The following is a 20332-nucleotide window of genomic DNA, read 5'->3' as shown; positions in this document are numbered from 1 at the left end:
GTACCATGACGCGTTTCCATATTCATTATGGTTACTGTTTAGTGATTTTATACAACTTCAGAAATTTCAGTGGGATTAAAATGGTGAGGACTGTGGCCATTAATCTTTTGACCTCCATAGACCCTTCCTAATGTGAAAAGAATCGTCTAATCATACCCAAAACTTAAGGTAAAAATGCATCCCAGTACTGAAGGGGTTACTGCAACAGTGACTAATACGTTACACAAGCATAGTTCAGTATTAGTATTACTGTAATATATGGCAGGACAAGGTAACCATTTTGTGTGTGTGTATGCTGAAAATGGATAACTTTACACCAAGACAAGGTTTCCTCGCGCACACGCCAGCCAGTACGGTGCGCGAGTCCCTGCCTTCGATTAGGAATGTTCGGGTTTGGTCTGTCACTTGGGAACAGCGGCGCCAAACACACTGTGACGGATATTCAGGACATCCACTCTTCGGTTTGCTACAGTAACAAATTACATTTTTGTTTGCTCTCTTTCTATCTCTCCTCGTCGAATTTTACTTAATCTTTCTGCTAGTCTTAATTCTTTGTTCACGCGCGCGCGTGTGTGTGTGTGTGTGTGTGTGTGTGTGTGTGTGTAATTCACTGTTTGATCTGCTGCAGTCTCTGACGAGACAGCCAGACGTTACCCTACGGAACGAGCTCAGAGCTCATTATTTCCGATCTTCGGATAGGCCTGAGACCAGGCACACACCACACACCGGTACAACAAGGTCACAACTCCTCGATTTACATCCCTTTACCTACTCACTGCTAGGTGAACAGGGGCTACACGTGAAAGGAGACACACCCAAATATCTCCACCCGGCCGGGGAATCGAATTCCGGTCCTCTGGCTTGTGAAGCCAGCGCTCTAACCACTGAGCTACCGGGCCGTGTGTGTGTGTGTGTGTGTGTGTGTGTGTGTGTGTGTGTGTGTGTGTGTGTGTGTGTGTGTGTGTGTGTGTGTGTGTGTGTGTGTGTTGTGTATGCTCATCCCCAGAAATGTAATTACAAGTAGAAATAGTAGCAGTTACAGTAGTTATAGCAAAGATGATAAAGACAGTAATAATAATGATAGTAATAATAATACAAATAATATAAATAATAATAATAATAATAATAATAATAATAATAATAATAATAGTAATAACAACAATAAACAAATAAATACTATTAATAATTAAACTACTACTAATAACAACAACAACGGTAACAATAACAATACTACACGTCACTCATTAATTAGTAAGAGGAGAAACACTAGCCGCTGTCAAGACGAATCAGGTTTTCTGGAGGTGTCCCCACGTCGAGGAGCAAGTGGGTGAAGAGCGGGTGTCGGTGGAGGCCCTGCAGCGTGTACTTCAGTGTGTTGAGGCCGTCCAGCCTGTATCGCCGGCCAGAGGTGCGCAGGAGCTTCCCACGAACCTGAGAGAAAAGTTGTCTTGCGTCCATAATTGCCTTCTAAACTGCGCGAGTCTCGGTAGTCTGAACGCTGTGGCTCTAGTAAATATTGTACATCCTTCTAATATATGGCTCGTATTCTCAAATCCTTCTGTGCATCACCTCCACTATTTCAAAAGGCTTTATCTCAATTTACACGAGATTTTTTAAGATATTTTTTTATGGTTTTAGAGGCAGAGTGACAAGATTTCTACATTAATAACTGGAGAAACATATTTGAAAACCTGACTAATCATCTCTGTGGCCTTGGAAAACAATCGTCGTGAGAGAGCAAAGCGGGTTCTAATCACACAGAATCTCAATTGTATTTCACTGACTACCTTGTGGACTTCCTGTTAATTGCTTTACTGGTGAATGTTTAAGTTTAAGCTATAGAGTATCATGTAAACGTAAAGTACAACAATAAAAGTATACTCTATGTATGATTTATGCTGAACGGTGTATTCTATCCATACGTGGCTCTCTCTCTCTCTCTCTCTCTCTCTCTCTCTCTCTCTCTCTCTCTCTCTCTCTCTCTCTCTCTCTCTCTCTCTAGACACGTGCGAGTGTGGCTGAAGAAGAAAATAAGAGGCAATAAAATAAAATTCTTATCCTACATACCACAGTGAAAATTTAACAATATAAAGCGGGGAAGAAGGAGGTAGCGCGTTTTACATACAAGAAAGAACACCCCCATTTGTGACAGGACCATTATGATACACGGTAAAAATATAATACGCAAATCAACATGGGAACATCATACTTTCTCTAGGGCTACCAGGTACCGCCAAAGCACTGCCACTCAGGCGCGACACAAACAGGTCACTTATATCCATTGCTCACTTGAACACAAGTATAGATAATGGATACTATTGAGGCAGTGAGTGATGACGTGACATGCCCGTATTCAGGAACGCCTTCCCTTCTAACTACGACAAATTTCCAAGGCCACAGAGACAACTAGACGCGTTTTCAAGACAGTTTTTCCTATTAATAAGCTAGAAATCTTGCCAATTTATCACCACAACCATAAAGATATCCTTGAAAACACGAGTATCATGGCTGCAAAGAAAACGGTTCTCAAAGTATCGATGAATAGACAAAGAAACACTTTAGTATTACACAAGGAATATTAATAAGGTTAAATTGAAAGAGAGAGAGAGAGAGAGAGAGAGAGAGAGAGAGAGAGAGAGAGAGAGAGAGAGAGAGAGAGAGAGAGAGAGAAACAATTGCCAGAACAAAACAGAGAAGAACCGAATAACAAATCTGCTGACCTTCCAAGTGAGAGGTCGACGCTTGAGGTGTCGAATCATGGTGTACTTGGCCACCGAGTCTGCAGGTCGAGTGATGCTAAGCCCAGATTGTCTTATCCTGCCGAAATTAATACCATGAATAACTAATACGCCTGCTGACTGAAAAAAAAAAAAAAAACACGAATATATGTAACGAAAGTGACTTGGTGACTTAGAGCATGGCCACTGATATGCTTAACCCTTTCAGTACCAGGACGTGTTTCATATTTCGTTTTGCTTATTATCTAGCGATTTTATACAACTTCAGAAACTTATGTAGGATATTAAAATAGTGAAGATTGAGGCCATTAATCTTCTGATCTCCACGGACCCTTCCTAATGTCAATAAAATGGCCTAATCGTACTCAAATCTCAGTTAAAAATGTTCCCCAGTACTAATATGCTTAACTTGCCTGTATCCCATGTCATCGTCCTCGCCGCCCCAGCCCCAGTACATGTTGGAGTAGCCGTTGAGGCGCAGGAACTGATCACCGCGGACACTGAGCACACCTCCCACGAGCAGGAAGTATGGCAACCTGTGGGTAAAACACAAACAGTAACGCTACGACAGATGTTTAACCTCTTCAGTACCATGACGCATTTCAATACTTATCCTGCTTATCATTTGGTGATTTTATACAGATTCAGATATGGGAATTAAGATAGTGAAGACTGGCCATTAATCTTTTGACTTCCATAGACCCTTCCTAATATAAATAGAATCGTCTAATCATCTCCAAAACTCATGGTAAGTATGTATCGATCCATCTCTCTATCTAGCGTGTTTTGAGACTAGTATTATGTCTGTGTTGTGTGAAAATCTTGTGGAGAGGCATTGAGAAAGAAACAGTGTGAAGGTCTTACTTGTAGCCGAGGGTGTCCACGCCGACCGACAGATGGCGTGGGTGTGGCGGGCACGAGTACATGTTCCGGTCGTCTTCTGGCAGCAAGTCAACGTCGTGGAACACGAAGCAGTTGGCGTCGCTCCTCTGCCATGCCTCTACGAAGCCAGCGTTCATGATGGAGCCCTTGTTAAAGGTGGCGTTCCCAGTCTGCGGGGAAACACCTGCATCTTAACATCCTGTCAACTTTATCCTGTGGTGCGCCATGAGTCACCCCTCAAGCCATAAATGTTGCAGCGATTTTCCTCAGTTTCCGGTGTGTCTTTATTCTGTCACCTAACCTCAGTTAATTCTGTCACCTAACCTCAGTTTATTCTGTCACCTAATCTCAGTTTTCGGTGTGTCTTTATAATGTCACCTAACAACCATTGAACGGGAAACAGTAGCAGGTGGTGATCAGTGAGCTGCGTCGGCCACGGAGAGGGAGGTAAGGCTATACAGTCATGAACGGTCCAGCACCTCAGCACGGAGCTTAGTTTGCCCTCATCCCAAGTATTAACCCACACGGCAACTGAGGAAATAAAATATTCACCAGTCTGGCGCCTTCCCATACCTGTCTGTCGTGCTGATACCAGGTGTCTGATGTGGTATTACACTATGCCAGGCCTAACTAACCATTGACTACAGCTGCCTCTGACGTAGCCTAGTTTGCCTGCCTGCCTGCCAGCCTGCCATTTTTCTCTTCCCATCCACACCCACTTTCCCTTCCCGATCATCCTTCTTTCCATCCTCCATGCTGCCTTTTCCTCCTTCAGTGGAATAGCGTATCGGTTCTACTTATATCGACTCCATATGCATCGATGTCAAACCATGTAAACCTCGGTGTGAGCTCGTGTCCTCGTCGCACACGGTTACTGAACAGGTAGAAATGCACAGGGAAGGGAAACACACACACACACACACACACTCGGTAGCTCAGTGGTTAGAGCGCTGGCTTCACAAGCCAGAGGACCGGGGTTCGATTCCCTGGCCGGGTGGAGATATTTGGGTGTGTCTCCTTTCACGTGTAGCCCCTGTTCACCTAGCAGTGAGTAGGTACGGGATGTAAATCGAGGAGTTGTGACCTTGTTGTCCCGGTGTGTGGTGTGTGCCTGGTCTCAGGCCTATCCGAAGATCGGAAATAATGAGCTCTGAGCTCGTTCCGTAGGGTAACGTCTGGCTGTCTCGTCAGAGACTGCAGCAGATCAAACAGCGAAACACACACACACACACACAAACACACACCTTTGACATATGTACAATCAATGTCACATGTTCACCTTCCTGCTCGTTATCCTTTCAGTTACATAAAAGACTCCAACTGACCTGCTCGGCGACGTATATTGAATACTCGAGCTGCTGGCGGCGGAGGATGGGGTGCAGCCAGCTTAGGAGAATGATGAGGTGATGGAGGCGATCTCTGTACGGCAACACGATCGCTACTTTATGACGAGGGAGGCAAGGGTTGAGAGGATCCTGCACGGGACTCCAGCTGCCACCGGGCGACACCCAGTCCAGCTGATGCAACACCTCCTTCAGGCTGAGCTTTTCCAAGTAGTCCAAATCTACGTGGAGGTGTCCTTCTGCAGAGGGGAGTTATTATGAATGTGTTCTAGTATCAGTGAAAATACACAAGTGATTAGCATGTAGCAGTAGTTCAAAGAAAGATACGTATTATTCAGGGACCTAATAGCCGTGGACATTGGTGGAAAGCAATAACAGAATGTTTTAACAGCGGTACTAGTTTCATAAATGGATGAATGCTGTAAGACCACGCCCGCCATTACAACGATACAGGGTTTTATAGAATGACCTTATGACAAAAAAAAAAGACTGAAAATAAACTTACGAGTGTTTAGTTGATGTAAAGGAACAATCAAGAGAACTTACTCAGTCCTGGAGGAATCTCGGGGCACAGAGGAAGATCCCTTAGTTGGTCCTCAGAAAGATGCGATGACGGACCTCCCTTTCTATTAGAGACATTCTTTCTGAACGCCAGGTCAGTGTCATCATCGTCGATGGCTTCATACAAACTAATGTCTGGTACGTTTAAGTATTTGAGTTTTCTTTCAGTGTCGGTAGAGTTTAAATTTTCGTCGTGTAAATGTGTTTTGCTTAAGTTTAATGGCTCGTTCTTTTGTTTCTCGTAATTTCCTTGGGAGTTCGTGGCTTTCCTGATAGAGTCTTTGTCCTGCTCTTTGCCCCCAACCTTTATGTTGTTATTCACTTGTACAAGAGCACTGTTTTGTCCACTACAATCACTTGCACCAGGGTCACACCACACTTTTGGTTTTGTCGCGTCCTTAAGCGTAGAAGTGGAAACCTTCTCAGATTTCGTGGTCTCGTGTTGTCTTTCTAACGTTGTGGAATGTCTTACATTTTCTTCACCTATCACCAAACTGCCTTTTAGTTTATTTTTCGTCCTTATGACATCAGTGACATTCCTCATATCTTCCTGCCCGCCACTCCCTCCCGCCGATCCCTGTGACGCCGTCCCTCGATTAACTTCCGTCGAGGAGACCTTCTGACCAGGGCGACGGAATTCTGGCGGGAGATTTGAAGAAACTGGTGGGTCGTTCCTGATGTCAGAGGAATTGGTGGTACCTTCAATCGTGTCTTCTGATGGAACATGATGAGAGGAGGATGTGTTGTGCGCTTTGGAGTGGCTGGAGTGGCTGACTAAGAGGGAGTTGCGGACGATGATTGCAGCGATTTGGTTAGCCATGCGCCGATTTGCTGCCATGGCTGAGTTCACCTGCAGGAAATGATTCGGGCTTTACACTGGGCCTTAGTAATTCGGTCATCCTACGTCATTGTAATATTTTAACTAGACAAAGATTTCTACATAAATATTAGCACAAACACACACTCTCTCTCTCTCTCTCTCTCTCTCTCTCTCTCTCTCTCTCTCTCTCTCTCTCTCTCTCTCTCTCTCTCTCTCTCTCTCTCTCTCTATCAATGACAACAATAACAACTTTAAGCACTACAATGAGCAAGGTAACCATTACTAAGAAGAGAACCTCCTTACCACCACCACTGCCACCACCACCACCACCACCACCATTACCACCACCACCACAACAACAACAACAACAGCAGTGACACTCAAACTCTCTCAGCACCTCTACAAACTTATTCCCTAACAAATTCAAAGGTGCAGCCTACACTCAGTGAGAAAAAAAATGTACCGAGCACTCGTGAATGAAATCTTACTAAGGGAAATGGAATAATATGCACCCATTATCTCAACTTTGTGAGCTTTCAAACATAACAGCTCATTATCGTGTATAGAGTTCATTATCGTGTGCATTATACAAGGAAGAAGAATCTACTTATCTATTTCTACCTCTCTTGGTTTCGTCACTCACCTCCACGGACGGGGCGTTGCGTACCAGCAAAGGCTCAATCTTGAACTGATTAAACTGACGACGCCAAGGTCTCTTTGATCCTTTAGACGCTCGCCCCCCGCTTGTCGTCCCTCCGCCCCCCGCCACCAAGCCAGGAGACACGCCCGTACCAAGGTGGGCCATCATTGTGTGCTGCACCACCGCCATCTGGGGACGACTCGGCTTACTGAACGATGCAGTGTGTGTGTGTGTGTGTGTGTGTGTGTGTGTGTGTGTGTGTGTGTGTGTGTGTGTGTGTGTGTAATTCACCTCGGTTGCCTGCTGGTCACCCAGCCAGTCTTCCCCATTACGGAGCGAGCTCAGAGCTCATAGACCGATCTTCGGGTAGGACTGAGACCACATCACACACAACACACACCGGGAAAGCGAGGCCACAACCCCTCGAGTTACATCCCGTACCTATTTACTGCTAGGTGAACACATTAAGAGGCTTGCCCATTTGCCTCGCCGCTTCCCGGGACTCGAACCCGGCCCTCTCGATTGTAAGTCGAGCGTGCGGGATGACAGATAAAATTAAATAGCTTTATTCATATAGGGACTACCACGTATAGGCCTAACAACCACGTGCAGCTTTCCTCGTTTTCTTATGTTCTAAAGCAGAGGAAAGAAGACCCACCTGTGACAGTGTGAAGAGGACGAAGAGGGACACCAACACGAGCAGCCCGAGCAGCAAGAGTGACCTGACGGGCCGGTACCGCACCGCCTGGGTTACCTGAGGAACACACGGTGAAAAAAACGATGAAAGTCAAATCTATAAAGAAAATGTGTGTGGAAATCTGGAGGAGGAGGAGGAGGAGGAGGAGGAGGAGGAGGAGGAGGAGGAGGAGGAGGAGGAGGAGGGGAGGAGGAGGAGGAGAAAAAAAACGAAAAAGGAAAAGAAAACAAAGAAGAAAAACAAGGAAAAAAAGGACAAGAGAGAGAGAGAGAGAGAGAGAGAGAGAGAGAGAGAGAGAGAGAGAGAAGCGTTGTAGTTGGCAATTTTCTTTATGTAAACGGAAGGTATTTGGTCGAAGAGGGAGGCGTGTCGCGATGAAAGCTAAATGACCGGCTTAAAAGGTGAGGAGAGGGACGCACGCAACTGCCAGTACTAAAGGCTGGCCATGGGCAGAAAGGAGACACTTGAAGACATCTTATTCTCACGCCACAAAACTTTTACTCTTGACCAAAATCTACTTTATCTATTCCAATTTTATGATGTAATATGCAAATGAAAAGTATCACCCTTGTTTTCTTCATGTCTTCATATTTCATTTCTGGTTTCCTCTGCACACTTGTATAATCACAGGTTGTTGTATATTTTCTAGAAACAAATGGACAGCTTTAGCAATACTGAATGTTTGAAGAGAATGGGACTGCTTATAACAGACGAGTACTCACCGTGTAGCTACGCAGCATCATGAGAGGCAGATTTCAGTCGCTAACCACTAAGGTGTGCTCACACTACTCATTGGTACCTCTGGGCTCATCAGTATGGCTGGGAATTAGCACGCTCGTCCACGGACACGCCTGGGCTGGGCATTCTTGCTCTGCACCGATATTCTCTGGATGCCCATCAAAGGGCGATGCAGACATTGAAAGTCTAGTTTACACATCCATACTGATGATAACGTTTTCTTGAAGCAAATGTAAATAAAAAGAAACTTAGGAGAATTCAAACATATAAAACAATAATAATGTGATAAATAAAATATGATAAGAAAGCACTGTTCACTTTTCATTTAATGTTTCAAGAAAAGCAAACAAACATGGCGTGCGGTAGACCGGCAGCTGAATGAAAATCAGTGATGAAATTAAGATAAATGATAAGCCATGGGGCTAATACCAAAAACTCTGAAAAAGCATTTCCTCCTGTTATCTTGGTGTTATCTTGGTGTGCAGAGAGACCAGCACTGGCGGGCGGGAGGGCACCACAACAGCGACACCCATAACCAGTGACCAGCGTAACCAATGACCAGAGTGATCGCTGCTTAAGCTCATTACATGCGTCTTGGCCAATGCACGGTGGTTCTTCACTGAATATCTACCTTTCTGGCATTATATCTTCAAAATTATTTCTATAATGCGAATTGAGAAGGTTCATTTCGATTGTAGCATCTGAAATGGCGCTCATCTCTCCGAACACTCGTAAGCATGTGTTGTGCCGCCCATGTCTCCAGCGGTGAATGTTTTACTGAGCTACTCTGACAATTCAAGACTGTTCAACTCATTTATAGAAAGCTGGTAGGCTTACATCCTGGTGCAGGGTGAAAAAGATTATTATGAGAGAGAGAGAGAGAGAGAGAGAGAGAGAGAGAGAGAGAGAGAGAGAGAGAGAGAGAGAGAGAGAGAGAGAGAGAGAGAGAGAGAGAGAGAGAGAGAGCCGCCGTGGTACAGTGGAACCATGCCCGCTTTGGGGTCCGAGAGATCTCCAAGCGCACGGGTTCGAATCCTGTCCACGGTCCGAGTGTAGGTTGGGCTTCCTCCCTCGGGGCAACGGTATCCTTGCAGGTGGGCTTTCAGATAGGAGGTACCCCAAAAAGTATCCCCTTTAGCCCATAAATTCCCGTGAAAAGCCCACATGGTATAAAGAGAGAGAGAGAGAGAGAGAGAGAGAGAGAGAGAGAGAGAGAGAGAGAGAGAGAGAGAAAGTATAACATTTGTATTTACTAACACACTCGTATAGTTCTCACTGGTACAAACTTATCACATGACCTAGCGTGTACATACCTGTGTTTGTATTCTTTTAGGGCTGATGCGGATGAGCGCCGGGGCCTGGTCAGGGCCTTGGTGGGTGCTGGTGGTCATGGCCAGGCTCAGGGCTGCACACGGGGCGCCCCTTCATGACTCACCCGCATGCACTGGCCTCCCCGCCGCGGCTCCTCGCCCGCTGCCTGCGCTGACCAAAGCACCTCCAGCCTGCCGCCACGGGACAGGGAATGTTAATGCTTCTAGTTTCGAGAATAATGAGTTTAGTTTGTCTGGTGAACATTCAAGATAAATCATACAGGAGTGATTTAGATGGGAAAATGAAGATATGTACAACGTATACATACTGTACAAACACGCACGCGCACACACACACACACACACACACACACACACACACACACACACACACGTGCAAGCCATAAACAGCTAAGTTAAGATTCTAATCTTAAGTCTTTCTTAATCCCCATATGTACATTTTCAGTATGTATGTACTGCAATTACTAATAAACCGTATTATTATTATTATTATTATTATTATTATTATTATACACACACACACACACACACACACACACACACACACACACACACACACACACACACACACACCGCGTAATGTAGTGGTTAGCACCCTCGAGTCACAACCGAGAGGGTCCGGGTTCGAGTCCCGTAGGCGGCGAGGCAAATGGGCAAGCCTCTTAATGTGTGGCCCCTGTTCACCTAGCAGTAAATAGGTACGGGATGTAACTCGAGGGGTTGTGGCCTCGCTTTCCCGGTGTGTGGAGTGTGTTGTGGTCTCAGTCCTACCCGAAGATCGGTCTATGAGCTCTGAGCTCGCTTCCGTAATGGGGAAGACTGGCTGGATGACCAGCAGAAGACCGTAGTGAATTACACACACACACACACACACACACACACACACATGAGAGGTGATGGATGAAAGAGGGTGCCAATACAAAAGAAGAGGGATCACGTTATCAAATTTTGTTTTCCGTAAAGAGGCAATAATAGCTGGCCCAGTTTACAGGCCGTGGTAAAGAATTTTGATTTGAAGTGCCGTCAGGGATAGAACGAGGATAATAAAAATAGATTACTTAAAGTCAGTAATCAGGAGCAAAACTAATGAGTTTAAATCTTGATAAACTGGATGAGAGAGAGAGAGAGAGAGAGAGAGAGAGAGAGAGAGAGAGAGAGAGAGAGAGAGAGAGAGAGAGAGAGAGATGAGGGAGGGAGTTTTCAAATTGTGGTATATGGATGTAATAGTTGTTAGTAGCGAGTCACTGGGGGTTTTAAAATTGGATTATAAAGGTTTATGAATAGAGATGCCGGATGATAATAGATAGAAACACCAAATGTCACGTGCTCTGATGCTCTCATGTGATTAGTCAGCTCTGAATGGTTGGCATGCCTGATTGTGATTATGCACTTCGGAAACGACACTCATGGTGAATAGCGTTGTAATAACCACTCACAATTAAATTAAATAGTGTTGAAACATTGCTCTAAGAACTTCACACAGAAGGAACGGTTAAAAAATGTAGTTTGTATAGACATTCACAGAATTCCTCAAATATTTGACAGGTGTACTTAACCTGGATGAGATCACGCCTCCAAAATTCTCACAAAATATTACAGAGAGCCGGGTTCTCACGATTGTTTCTTCTGATAGTAAAGTAGAAATCTTGTTAATCTGTAGCTGCAAAAAAAAAAAAAAAAAAAACCCTATTCACTGTCTAAAGTCTACTGAAAGATTGTCCCCTCTCATGATAACGTAGATATTGTGTTAATCTGTCGTTGTAACCATAAAACAACACCTTTAAAACACCCTATTCACTGTTTAGAGTCTACTGAAAGATTGTCCCTCCTGATGATAACGTAGAAATCTTGTTAATCTGCACTATAACCATGAAAAATATCCTTAAAAATCAAATTCACTGTCTAGAGCCTTGCAGAATGAAGCCGCATCTTATCACATCTTATCACATGTCAGAGATGCATCATGATTCTAGCCGCTCGTTCCTAGAATTAACCTCTTCAGTGCTATGACGCGTTTTCATATTCGTTCTACTTACTTACTTACTTACTATGTTGGCATTAACCCCTTTAATTCTGAGACACATTTCCATCATGATTTTAGGGTGTGATTAGACGATTTTATTTACATTAGGAAGAGTCTATGGAGGTCAAAAAATGAATGGCCAGAGTCGTCGCTATTTTAATCCCCACATGAATTTATGAAACTGTATAAAATCCCCAAGATGTAACCATAATGAATATGAAAACGCGGCATGGTACTGAAAGGGCTAAAATAGTAAAGATTCTTGCCAATAATATTCTGACCTACATAGACCCTCCCTAATGTAAATGAAATCGTCTAATCACAACCAAAACCATAGTAAAAATTCATCCTGGTACTGATAGGGTTAACTTGAAGAGTGGATAATATTTCTAGGCGTGGAGAGCGGAAAGATTGATTACAAGAACAGTAATTTATCTAGCCTCATTTCCTGCCATTACTTCTTCTTCATTCAGGTTAGCAAAGAAAACGGATACCTGTAAGACTTTAGCATAGAATGTAGGAAAGTAAAGAGTCGCAGTGGTAATTACCTGATTTTTAGAAGAATACAGAAGCTGGTTTTCTCGAGGGACTTCCGGAATGGTAACTGTTAATTCCTTCAGTGCTATGACGTGTTTCCATATTCATACTGCTTACTATTTAGTGATTTTATACGGTTTCAGAAACTTGTGTGGGAATTAAAATAGTGAAGATTCTGGCCATAAATCTTCTGACCTCAGCAAACCCTTCCTGTAAAGTAGAAATCTTGTTAATCTGTCGCTTCCTAATGTAAATAAAATCGTCTAATCATACTCTAACTCTTGGTAAAAATGCTTTCCAGTACTGAAGGGATAGAAATAATTAGCAATGAGTGAAAAGAAGGTAATGCTAAATGAAACTTTAGACGCAAGGTAACACCAACTAGTAAACCTAACCATTGATATAAAGTAAAGGCCAAAATTCTTGAACGTTTTGTTGTGCCAAGACAAGAGCAACACAGATTACTGAAATCACGTAAACGACCTTGAAAACACGAGTTACTACCATTACAGTCTGTCAAACACATGATCAGGCGTCAAAACACTCGATAACAACAACAACAATGAACAAAGAAGCTGTTATGATGTTAGATTCAGCTCAGAAAAGTGTATTGTACAATGACTTTACTGCAGTTTTGTTCTTCATTATGCACAGCAGGAAAGGAGATAATTATGGACTCCCGTGGTTTGATAATGCTATCTGAGTGTTGATATAAAGATTTACACTATCACAAATTGAGCTCAAATAAAGATAAAACTAAAAACAACTATTCAAAGTGTACTGTGCTGAAATAGGATTTTTACTATGCTTTTCTTCCCCAGAAATATCAACCATTTGACTGCTAAAAGAGTTGCCTTGACTGATTTTTAATATACAATGAAGGATTTGGACATCTCGATCTCAACATCTGCTGGGTGTAGTGTCTTTCAGTATACTCCAAAACTTGCACCTGCTAGGCTTGAGGCGAAGTCATTCTAAGTACAAGGTTGCCTAACGTGAGCATCAGGAATCGTATTCTCAAACATTTCTGCACTTCACCTCCACTATTTCGATAGACTTTATCCAAATTTTCACGAGTTTTTCAAGGGATTTTTACAGTTCTAAATCCAGATTGATATGATTTTTACGTTAATAACTGGGGAAACATTTTTGAACACCCCGCCAATCATCTCTGTGACCTTGGAAAATAGTTGTAGTGAGAGAGCAAAGCATTTTGAATATAGACCCAGATTCTTGGTATAACATAAGAGAAGCGTCAGGTGTACAAAGTACAAACATCGTCCTTCCACAATATTGCATAATATACATATATGACGACCCGATCTTGATAACGCCACACAGTTGTACAAAAACTTGAGTTGATTTTTGACAATGGCAGCTGTATTTTGAAACGCTGTGTTCTTTTAAATTATATTTTCCATAAAGATTCAATTATAATGAGTCCGGTTTTAGAGAGTGTTTTGAAAGTACATAACTATTGCTTCACTATTACGAGAAGTATGAACGCAGCTTTTAAAACTCCAATAAGTCCCAATAGTCGAGAACAGTTTTTGTACATGTAAAAGAAGAAAACTGGCCAACGTCAACATAATGCGAAAAAAAAAAGGACCCACTTCCCTTGAAGGTCCGACAAACTTAGCTATAAAGAGGGATAAATATCTTGAAACCTTCCTCTTATATGCAGTCAAGTCATAGGAAGTTGAAATTACAGAAGCAGGTAGAGAGTTTCAGAGTTTACCAGAGAAAGGTATGAACGAATGAGACAGTACTGGTAACTCTTGCATTATAGAGTTGCCCAGAGTAAGAGTAAGAGGAAGATGAAAGTCTTGTATAACGAGGACACAGGAAGAGGGGACGCATAACAATCAGCAAAATCAGTCGAGTACAATGCGTTTCAAAAGACAACACTTGCATTAGAGAGTTGGACAGAGTAGGAGTGAGAGGTAGAAGAAAGTCTTGTACAGCGAGGCCGCAGGAGGAGGGAAGGCATACAGTTAACAAGATCAGTCGAGTCCAAAGCGTTTCAAAAGACAGTACTTGACTCATCCTTAAAATGCGCACACCAAAAAGAACATACGGAATACTCACTTGAGCCATGCAGCTTGTAATATCTATACGGCAGAACACTCGTGAATAAAGAAGAAAGAACTACACTCTTGAAAGTATCCTAAAGAGATCCCGGGAGGCTGAGAGGCGCTACGGTGGTGGAGAAGGTAACACTAGAAGCTGCACTTCATTATCAGGGCAGGTGGTGGAAGCAAACTTATTCAGACAAGATATGAGGAAGGGATGAAGTAGAGAGGAGGACGAAAAGACAGGACGAACGATAAGATAGTCGCTTATCATCACACATACACGAAAGCACAATGACACACACACACACACACACACACACACACACACACACACACACACCTGAACAACACACCCATCATTGTTCTGACGTGCTGATGGTTTACTGACGTTTTATTAATCCACGTGCACACTTAGGGGAAAGAAATAGCCCTTAATGAAAACAAAACCACACGCAGACCTTTCACTCATTTCTTTCCGTGTGTGTGTGTGTGTGTGTGTGTGTGTGTGTAACTGGAGAGGGAGAGGGATGCGCAAAAGGAAAATTCTGCTCATATGTATAGTTGTATAATCCTCTCTCTCTCTCTCTCTCTCTCTCTCTCTCTCTCTCTCTCTCTCTCTCTTTCCTTCTCCTTTTCCTTTCCCTAACCCATCTCTCTCTCTCTCTCTCTCTCTCTCTCTCTCTCTCTCTCTCTCTCTCTCTCTGTACATCCACGTCACATAACCTTACACACCAACGATACACTAACAAAACGACAATGTTACTTGCATTAACGAGTGACTCTCCTCTTATTAAGGACATATCATCACAAACACGCAGGTTATCTCACACAATATGCAGTTCATCGTGATTAACTATCATTCGCCACATAAATAGGCCGTGAGTGAAATAAGCAGCGATCCTCTACAAAATTCATGAATCAAAGCATTGCACTCCTAGAACTTCTATTAATTCATGTATCCTATCCTTTAGTTTTTGCTGATGTGGTTTTGGTTCCTCATTTGTTGCTTAAGCTTGGATTCAGTAATAAAGTTTTTAGCAACGAATCATTACGGAGCTTCAATCTCTTCAGTACCGGGACGCATTTTCATATTCATTCTTTTTTTCTATGCAGGAAGGACAACTGGCCAAGGGCAACAAAAAATGGAAAAAAAAGGCTTATTGGGTTGCTAGTTCCCTTAAAGGTCAAGTGAGTTATCCAAAATTCAGGGACAAATGTCTTGAAATCTCCCTCTTAAAAGAAGTCAAGTCATAGAAAGATGGAAATACAGAAACAGGCAGGGACTTCCAGAGTTTACCAGAGAAAGGTTACTATATTGTGATTTTATACAGATTCAGAAACACATGTTGGGAATAGAATAGTAAAGATTCTGGTCATTAATCTTTTGACCTCCATATACCCTTGCTAATGCAAATAAAATCGTTCAATCATACCACAAAATCAATGTAAAAAATGCGTCAAGGTACTGAAGGGTTTAAAAGAATATGTGATAAATGTATGGATGGGGATGATTGGTGGAAATATGAGTAGGTGTGTTTCATACAGGTAGGCCTGGTGGGTCCTTGTGGCTTTCCTTATTTTCTCCAATGAAATACGAGAATGTTTTAAAAGGTTCTTCAGGTTTGCGGGACACCTCTCTATCATGATAAGGGAGATGTACAGGCATCAGTCTTTTTTCTTACATCAAAGAGACGACAAGCTTAACTCCTTCAGCACCATGACGCGTTTCTATATTCATTCTACTTATTTTTTGGTGATTTTATACAGCTTCAGAAACTTATGTGGGGAATTAAAATAGTGAAGACTGGCCATTAACCCCTTCAGTACCATGACGCGTTACCATATCCATTCTGCTTACTGTTTGGTGATTTTATACGGCTTCAGAACTTATGTGGATAGTGAAGACTGGTTATTAATCTTCTGACCTCCACAGACCCTTCCTAATGTAAATAAAATGGTCTAATCGTACACAAGTCTTAAGGTTGAATATCAATGCTACTTATATTGACTTTAAATATGAACTTCACAGAGCTTACAACATCGCTCTTTATGACACAACACATTCCTGACGTACTTAGCGAGTCCCCTCAGACGGTAAGGAGACAGAAGTGAGGCAATTGATAGGAGAAGAACTTGGTATAGGATCGACTTGAACTTCGCACCTCGACGCTTGCTCCCCAAAGAAACTGATCTGCGTGTGAGATCCAAATGACAAAACCTGCACCATCACAACCCTGCATGGTCACTGACTACACCTTATTGGTCAGGTCAAGTGTAGAGAAAGTTGGCCTTTATATCGGCGCTTCCCTAATGTTTCGCAGTTTCGTATCTTTTTATTCTCTGTCCATCAAGTTCTCCACTGAATTTCTCTCTTCTTTCATACATTATTTCTTTCTTCCTTTGTATCCTTAGATTGTCCAAAAGTAATTGTTCTATAATATTTTCTTCTATATAAGGTCCGCATTCAGAAACGCTTTGCTCTCTCACCGCGACCATTTTCCAAGGCTATAGAGATGACTATCGAAGTTTTTAAGAGTGTTTCTCCAGTTGATATGATAGAAAACTTGTCACTCTGCCTCTACAACGCAAAAACACATTAAAAAAAGCTTAAAGTTTGATCTTCAACACGGTGTCTCTCTCTAGAAGCTCATTTATTTGAACTGCTTTACAAATTCCTCAGTATTTCTATGTACAAAGCGTGTTTTGACTGTACAGAGGCGATATACATGGAAACGCCTTAGTTTGCGGAGGTACACATACATATCGATAAGGTGTTCTGTATATTTCAACCGCAGTTAGTTACTTAAGGACACGTTTACAGCAACATCATTAAAAGATTTGCCTAAGAAATGGCTGACTGACTGGCCGGATGGGAGGAGCATTGTGAAGGTGGATAGAACAGTCAGGTTCAGCAAACAACACGAAACACGACCACCAGTAGATTAATAACACAAGGCACTGTCATACTCCCCCTCTGGACAATTTCCTTCCCTGACGCTCTCCCGATCCCCACCTTGGTTCACTTTCTACACACGATTCCTTCCATGATACTTGGCGCCACTACGTTACGGCAACGACACTGCATGAAACGGCCATTGGTTCAATGAAGCGAGGAAAAATGCTTCGTTGGGTGAAAACAAAAAATGAAAACCAATGACCGTGGAAAAAGAAAAAGGCAAAAATGTTTTAAACCCAAATAACGCAGGTAATGAAAGGTTGCCACATATCAGAGAGAGAGAGAGAGAGAGAGAGAGAGAGAGAGAGAGAGAGAGACGGGAAGGAGGCATCCTGGGCAAGAGTAAGGATTCACAAAAGGTTAAAGGCCCCACGTAGGTGACTGAGATCGTTACCCTAGTTGTTGTTATTCTTTCTGCTGGAGGACTGATTGCATGGTTCCCCCTTTAACTGCTTGAATCCATGTATACGTACCTCATCTCTCTCTCTCTCTCTCTCTCTGATGCATATTTCCCATACCTATCTTTTTAAATGACAGCTTGACACCAAATTCATCATTCTGTCAGGAGTTACCACAGCGCACCACATTACTTGAGCCATTTGTAGCATTTTGAACATCTGCTACATCCACAGCAACGTAAATGATAGAAATGGCGAGGTAATGGGAGGAGGAACCGTCACAGGTCACTCAGCACGAAGCTACTCACGTTGTGACATAAAGGGAAGGGAAATCTGTGCTACTATTATGAAAGCACACATCCATATAGTCACCTAGTCCAGTCTTGGCGGTGTTTGTGTACCAGCAGCCGATCAAGTCCTGGAATATTTTGCTTTAATGCACTTTTCTCACTTACAGATACACGAGACTATGATAACAAGATCTGACGCACTAGCATGACATCCACAGTTCCTCGCGCGAGACACCGCTCGCTACTGACTTCACTCCGCCTGTGTGGAGAAAAACACGACGCTTTACGGGAGAGGGATGCCAAAGATCAAATACAATGCACACATTGCGAGAGATGAAATGTAAATGGATATTGTGGAGAAGTTTCTTGCGTTATGGAATCGTGTTTGTTATAGCACATAAATGAATGATGAGAGGGACTGTAACACTTAATGAATCACTATAAACTCTTCGTGCCTAAAGTCCTCGCCAGTTCTGACCCCCTGTAACATTACCGGCGAGAAGGAGAGATGCGAACAGTATAATAGAACACGCAAAATATAGCAAACCAACTGTGAAGCTCAACAACGCACCACTTGAGGGAAAAAAGTCTTGCCCTACAGTAGAAACAAAAGAACCTCAAAATTGCAACTCGCAAAAACATACCGAAGCACAAACACGGAGCGAATGTATCAGAATTTTGAAACACTTTGCTTTCTCATGTGGACTTTTTCAAATTATCTCGAATGTCTTGCTATTGATGATACAAAATCCTTATTAACTCCTTCAATATCATGACGCGTTTCCATACTCATTCTGTTTACTTTTTAGTGACTTCATACAGCTTCAGAAACTCATGTGGGGGATTAGAATAGTGAAGACTCCGGCCATTAATCTTCTGACCTACATAGACTCTTGCGTAATGTCAATAAAAGGATCTAATCATACACAAATCTCAGGGCAAAAATATATCCCAGTAGTGGAAGAATTAAACTATCACTAGAATTATGAATGCACAGTTGAAAATTTGAGTAAACACAAGAGCCTGTTAAAAAGCATTCGAGATATGTAAGCGTTCGAGAAAGGCTGTTCATGATCCGCGCGTAACTTCAAACCACTAACTGAACTACTGAGAGCTTATTCTACATCACACAAGCTTACTCCTCTCTAGTACGAGGAAATCAAGCAAACGTATATCACCCTGCAACTTGTATAGATAGGATTATGCATAAGTTAGTGACTGCTCGACAAGGTATCGTTCTGTTCCCATCCATCCATATTTGATGCCACCACACAGAAGGATACTGTTATTGGTTTTTCTGGAATGTAAGCGGTTTTTTTTTTCTCCTGTAAGGATAAAAGAATATGCTACACTGTTTTCTACTTAATGTTATGCCACACAAAGAGCTACCATTCTTATTTTCACTGGTATGTTGGTGGTTTTATTATTCTTTCTCCTGCAGGGATAAATGATATGGTAGTGTTTTTATTTAGTGTTATCCCACACAGAAGGCTATTGTTATTGGGTTTCTTTGGTATGCTGGTGGGTCCTTTTTTCTCCTGCATGGATGAAAGGATATGCTACACTGTTTTTTCCTTGATGTCATGCCACACAAAGAGCTACTGTTATTATTTTCACTACTACTACAGCTACTATTATTATTTGCTGGTGTTGTTTTTTTCTTTATGGGGTGAAGGGATATGTTAGTGTTTCTACTTAATGTTATGCCACACAGAAGGCTACTGCTATTGTTTTTCACTGTAATATCGGTGATCTTTTTCTTCTGCATGGGTGAGAGGTTACGTTAGTTACCTTCTTAATATTATAGCACACAAAGGCTACTATTTTTGGTTTTTCACTGGAATACCACACACAAGAGGCTTACTGTTATTGTTCTTAGTATAATGTAGGCTTTTTCTCTCCTTCAAGGGTGAATAAATATGTTACAGTTAGTTTCTACCTAATGTTAAACAGGCTTATAACGGATGGTCTTATCGATGGAGTCTTAGCAATGGTCACGTTTCCTCACAACGGTATGGCCATGGTCAGCAGTTGCACTTCCTGTGTTTAGCACTTCTCTCCCCAAACCCTCTGATCTGCTAGGAATCTCTCAGTCGTGTAAGTAGAGAGCTATAGAATCTTTTAACAATGGTGTTTAGTCTTCCTCCCGTTCATAAGTTATATTACTCTCATTACTCACTAGTTTCACACAAGCCAAACTAAAAAGCAGTCACACGATTGCGTTCAGTAAGACTTTTGCCATTACTTTCTCGTCAGTGTTGCTCTTGTTTTAGTGAATAACGTTCCCCACTGGTGAACTTATG

The 20332-nt window shown here is 42.4% G+C and overlaps 1 protein-coding gene across 10 annotated transcripts in view; it reads right to left on the bottom strand.

The window, feature by feature from the left end:
* Positions 1 to 898: 898 nt before the first annotated feature.
* LOC123503397 overlaps positions 899 to 20332 on the bottom strand; it is a 25973-nt gene continuing 6539 nt past the window's right edge. The window contains exons 1-11 of one of the 10 annotated variants that reach the window (XM_045253137.1): positions 18112 to 18270; positions 12322 to 12520; positions 9733 to 9921; positions 7643 to 7738; positions 6988 to 7173; positions 5510 to 6374; positions 4946 to 5202; positions 3603 to 3790; positions 3152 to 3274; positions 2721 to 2817; positions 899 to 1431 (exon numbers count right to left, since the gene is read on the bottom strand). In XM_045253137.1, the coding sequence (XP_045109072.1) occupies positions 1267 to 1431; positions 2721 to 2817; positions 3152 to 3274; positions 3603 to 3790; positions 4946 to 5202; positions 5510 to 6374; positions 6988 to 7173; positions 7643 to 7738; positions 9733 to 9810 (2055 nt within the window). In that variant the 5' untranslated portion in view covers positions 9811 to 9921; positions 12322 to 12520; positions 18112 to 18270 and the 3' untranslated portion in view covers positions 899 to 1266. Of the gene's footprint in view, positions 1432 to 2720; positions 2859 to 3151; positions 3275 to 3602; positions 3791 to 4945; positions 5203 to 5509; positions 6375 to 6987; positions 7174 to 7642; positions 7739 to 8403; positions 8640 to 9732; positions 9922 to 12321; positions 12521 to 14398; positions 14606 to 18111; positions 18271 to 20332 lie in introns of those variants that run through there. The other 9 variants (XM_045253136.1, XM_045253141.1, XM_045253140.1 and 6 more) reach the window with 9 other exon arrangements.

Source organism: Portunus trituberculatus, chromosome 14 (assembly GCF_017591435.1).
Source record: "Portunus trituberculatus isolate SZX2019 chromosome 14, ASM1759143v1, whole genome shotgun sequence".
Lineage (NCBI taxonomy): Eukaryota > Metazoa > Arthropoda > Malacostraca > Decapoda > Portunidae > Portunus > Portunus trituberculatus.
This window is presented reverse-complemented; position numbering and strand designations above follow the sequence as displayed.